Source organism: Anneissia japonica, unplaced genomic scaffold (assembly GCF_011630105.1).
Source record: "Anneissia japonica isolate Jap-2015-1 unplaced genomic scaffold, ASM1163010v1 scaffold277_len1293397_cov203, whole genome shotgun sequence".
NCBI lineage: Eukaryota > Metazoa > Echinodermata > Crinoidea > Comatulida > Comatulidae > Anneissia > Anneissia japonica.
The window spans coordinates 787,792-791,399 of record NW_022719460.1 but is presented as its reverse complement, the minus strand read 5'-3'; the positions used below and the strand labels follow the sequence as shown (position 1 = coordinate 791,399).

Genomic DNA, 3,608 nt, shown 5'->3' with positions numbered 1-3,608 from the left:
CTAGATAATTTAAATCACACTGAATATATACAGTACTGTATATTCAAACTCAATAAAATAAGCAATCATTATAAATTTAAAGAGAAGAAGAATAGAATATTGCATGGAGAAATCTACTAGCTTTAGTCAAACAAAATGTTTTGAAATACATTATGTTGTTAAAGCATCTCTATGCATCTCAAAGAATCTTTAACAGATCTACGTTGTATTATCTGGGTATAGCATCTCTATGCATCTCAAAGAATCTTTAACAGATCTACGTTGTATTATCTGGGTATAATAATACATCTTTGTGCTTTTTAAATATTTCTTGAATGTCCAAATTATTTTTGGATGTTTATTTATTTATTATTTTTTTCCGGATGCTTACTCTTTGACAAATACTGTAATATCCAATCTGTCTTTTTACTGCAATCAAGATTATTTGGGAATATTATTAAAAACAAAACCAATTAACTAACAAAATGAAAATATAACATTAAAATAATTTGAGTAATAACATTATTTATTTTATAATTACAAGTCACATCACATTATACTGTCATGACCATTGTAATAAAACATTAAGAATTTGCTACTTAAAAAAGCAGGGATGAGTAACAGTTAGTGACTCCAGTAAGTGTCTTCTCACTATATTTCAAATGTCCTACAAGATAGCATTACCTGGGATGGATGGACATAATACACTTTTTTTTATCCATTTGAAGTCAAAGATCCTCTTGTATAAATGGACCATTCCAAAAAGCCCCACCCTTGGATACTGTTGCTAAGGTCTGACAATAAGACAGCCACTCACAGAGAAGCATGGCTGATGTGTGTGGTCATAAACTTGTGTGATTGTGGGTTTTGGCATCCAAGCAATCTGATTGGTCAGTTGTTCAGTTTCACCAACACTTCGGAAAGGTAAACTTTTAGCAAAGAGCATTTTCTAGTCGCTTTAACCCATCTGTTCTATACATTTTATTCAGATAATTGTATCAACCTGGGAAATCCAACCATGTGGATACGTCTGATATATTTGCTGCCTTAATTCAAAGAAGGGAATACTCTAAAAATAGTATGTATCACGACGAAGCTTCTTCCTTTTTTTCTCGTTCATCTGTCCAGGAAACAAGTTTCTTCAACATTTCATGTAATGTTAGATTTGAGCTTTTGAACAACAACTGCTTCCCATCCTCTGCAAAAAAATAAATAAAATAAAATAAAATAAAACAAGTTTAAAATATCAGAAGATAATCTGTGAGTTACAATGTTAAGCTCAGTGATTCCCCATGCAATAGTAGACTTAGACTGTAGTAGAATTTGTGCTGCATTTTAACCTCTCTATATCTGCAATACACCCAAATGAATTACTGTTAGCTGCACTCTTTTGTCTGATAAATCTGTCCACAAACTTGTTGGCAGATTTCTAAGCCAATTTTGCATATTTTGTTTTATGCATTTATTTTACCCCATATGGATGAAGTCATTGTTGCAATACAGTATACCTACCAAAACCAATATGAATTGTTGGTTGAGATCTATTGTTTTTAACAACACCAGTAACTGCACAGTTTGGGTTGGTCTCCAGCATCGACTTGGATGACATGTACATTAAAAACAACCTGAAGATAAAATAAGAACATACAGATTTACAATACATGCAAAATGTCAATGAAATAGACACAGGCTGCACAGTAAAGGTTAGCCTTAAGCTAAGCGTTTGTTGCCCAGCAACAAACCTCAATTTAACTCACTGTCCCCAACAATTTTCCGAGCACTCACTTTAACTTTCAGTTGCAATCACACATCTACAATACAGTAGACAGAACTAGGCCTAGTTGCACAGAATACTTCGATAATATCCTATTATCTGTAAATATATAATGCTAGCATAATTTGATACAACGTTAGCATGCAGTTGATTTTTAATTTTTTTATTTAATACCATATTTCAAGAGGGTGACCCATCCAGCAGTGCTGATCATTAGGGGCCCTCATACAATACAAGAATAAAAACAAGAGTCATTTAATTACACAAATTTATAAAATTCATATATAAAAGATAATTTGTAAAAATTTGAGAATACATTAATTATAAACGTTTTAAAAAGATAAGCAAGAAAATTACAGAATATACTGTTTAAATTTAAAAATAGCAAAAGTAGTACATAAACGAATAGAATTTGGAATAGAATTATATAAATTTGGACCCTTATAGCTAAAACAGTTTTAAAAATTTCACAATGTGGTCTAGGAATAAATTAATCACCGTTAGTAATTGCACGTGTTGTGGGACGATAGCTTGACTAGAGTCAGTGGCTAAACTAAGTGGGTTACGACGTCACATGATAAGGGAAAATAGAAAAATTTATTAGATTATCACTCCCGTCTGCGTCAAAAATTCGGGAAATATTGATGCGGGAATAAAAACAAAAATATTTTTTTGCCGCATCAATTATTTCAACAGCATAAAAATAACAATGCAATTTTGTAATTTAATTCAATTAAACCAGTCTTTATACAATATTTACTATTACTAGCCAAATATAAACAGTTCCTCCCTCATCGATAAAAACGTAAGTGAAATAATCTATTGTTCCAATTAAAAAAAAAAAAAACGCCCTCCCTCATCAATTATTTTTTAAAAAAGAGTGATAATCTAATAATTTTTTCTATGTGCCCTAATTTAATCGCTTGTCAGTTGCTTTGAATTGAAGCAAAATTCAACATGGGAGGCTGAGATTAACTGGTGATATGAGCACTCATCTCATATCGCCAGACTCAGTCAAGGCAGTTATTAATTGCTTCACATTAAAATGTAGAACAATGATTCTGAATGAGACCTCAAAACAGTGCACGGTGGGAATGGGTGTGGACTCTCAAGCGAGAAATTATTCACAACTATACTAGCTAAACCGAGAGGATGCCGGGTAGCTGACCAATGGCCGGCGCTAATGCACTTTCGCACCCAACTTTTAATTCTTCATTTTTTTTACCTCAACGTTTTTCTCACAGTCACAACATATAATCAACAAACATTTTCACCTGATTTAACCACTCACAAAGTACCTTTTTCAACAAATAAGCCCACAAATAAGTACACCGAATCTGTGTTCGCTAGCATGACGAGCGGCTGCCATTTTGCAATCAGTAAGAAATTGCCAGAATGTCTGAGTTTGCAGAGTGAAGTTTTTTGATTAAACGTTTATGAAAACTTATCTATTTGCCGTATTGTATGTCATTCTTTATATTGTATGGTGCTGTTGTTTGACTATGATGTGTGTTCACATGAAATTCACACGTACAATAATTACTTCAAAAATTAGTAAGGCCCCATAAAAAAAATTATTAGTTTATCACCTGCTCCCTCGTCACTTTTTGGGATATTTTTATTTATTTTTTTTTTTCAATCAACATATATTTTTATTTCAAACGGTCCTTTTTCCATCTTTTTTCACTTGAAAAAGTCATGGTTTCTTGCAAATATGTTTACTGGTACAACAAAAACATCTTTTTTAAATAGAAATTTGATTCCACTCTTATGACTTTTTATATATGTCCCTAACCATTGATTTACTTGTGAACATTGATAAAATGGGGGTGGGGTTAGCAAAAAAAAAAAAAAA

General features: G+C 32.0%; 1 protein-coding gene across 1 annotated transcript in view; it reads right to left on the bottom strand.

The window, feature by feature from the left end:
- Positions 1–484: 484 nt before the first annotated feature.
- The window catches only part of LOC117110952 (39S ribosomal protein L53, mitochondrial-like), a 4,048-nt gene continuing 924 nt past the window's right edge, over positions 485–3,608 (bottom strand). Inside the window, exons 2-3 of the mRNA XM_033253805.1 lie at positions 1,492–1,604; positions 485–1,177 (exon numbers count right to left, since the gene is read on the bottom strand). Coding sequence (XP_033109696.1) covers positions 1,065–1,177; positions 1,492–1,604 — 226 coding nt within the window. The 3' untranslated portion in view covers positions 485–1,064. The remainder of the gene's footprint in view (positions 1,178–1,491; positions 1,605–3,608) is intronic.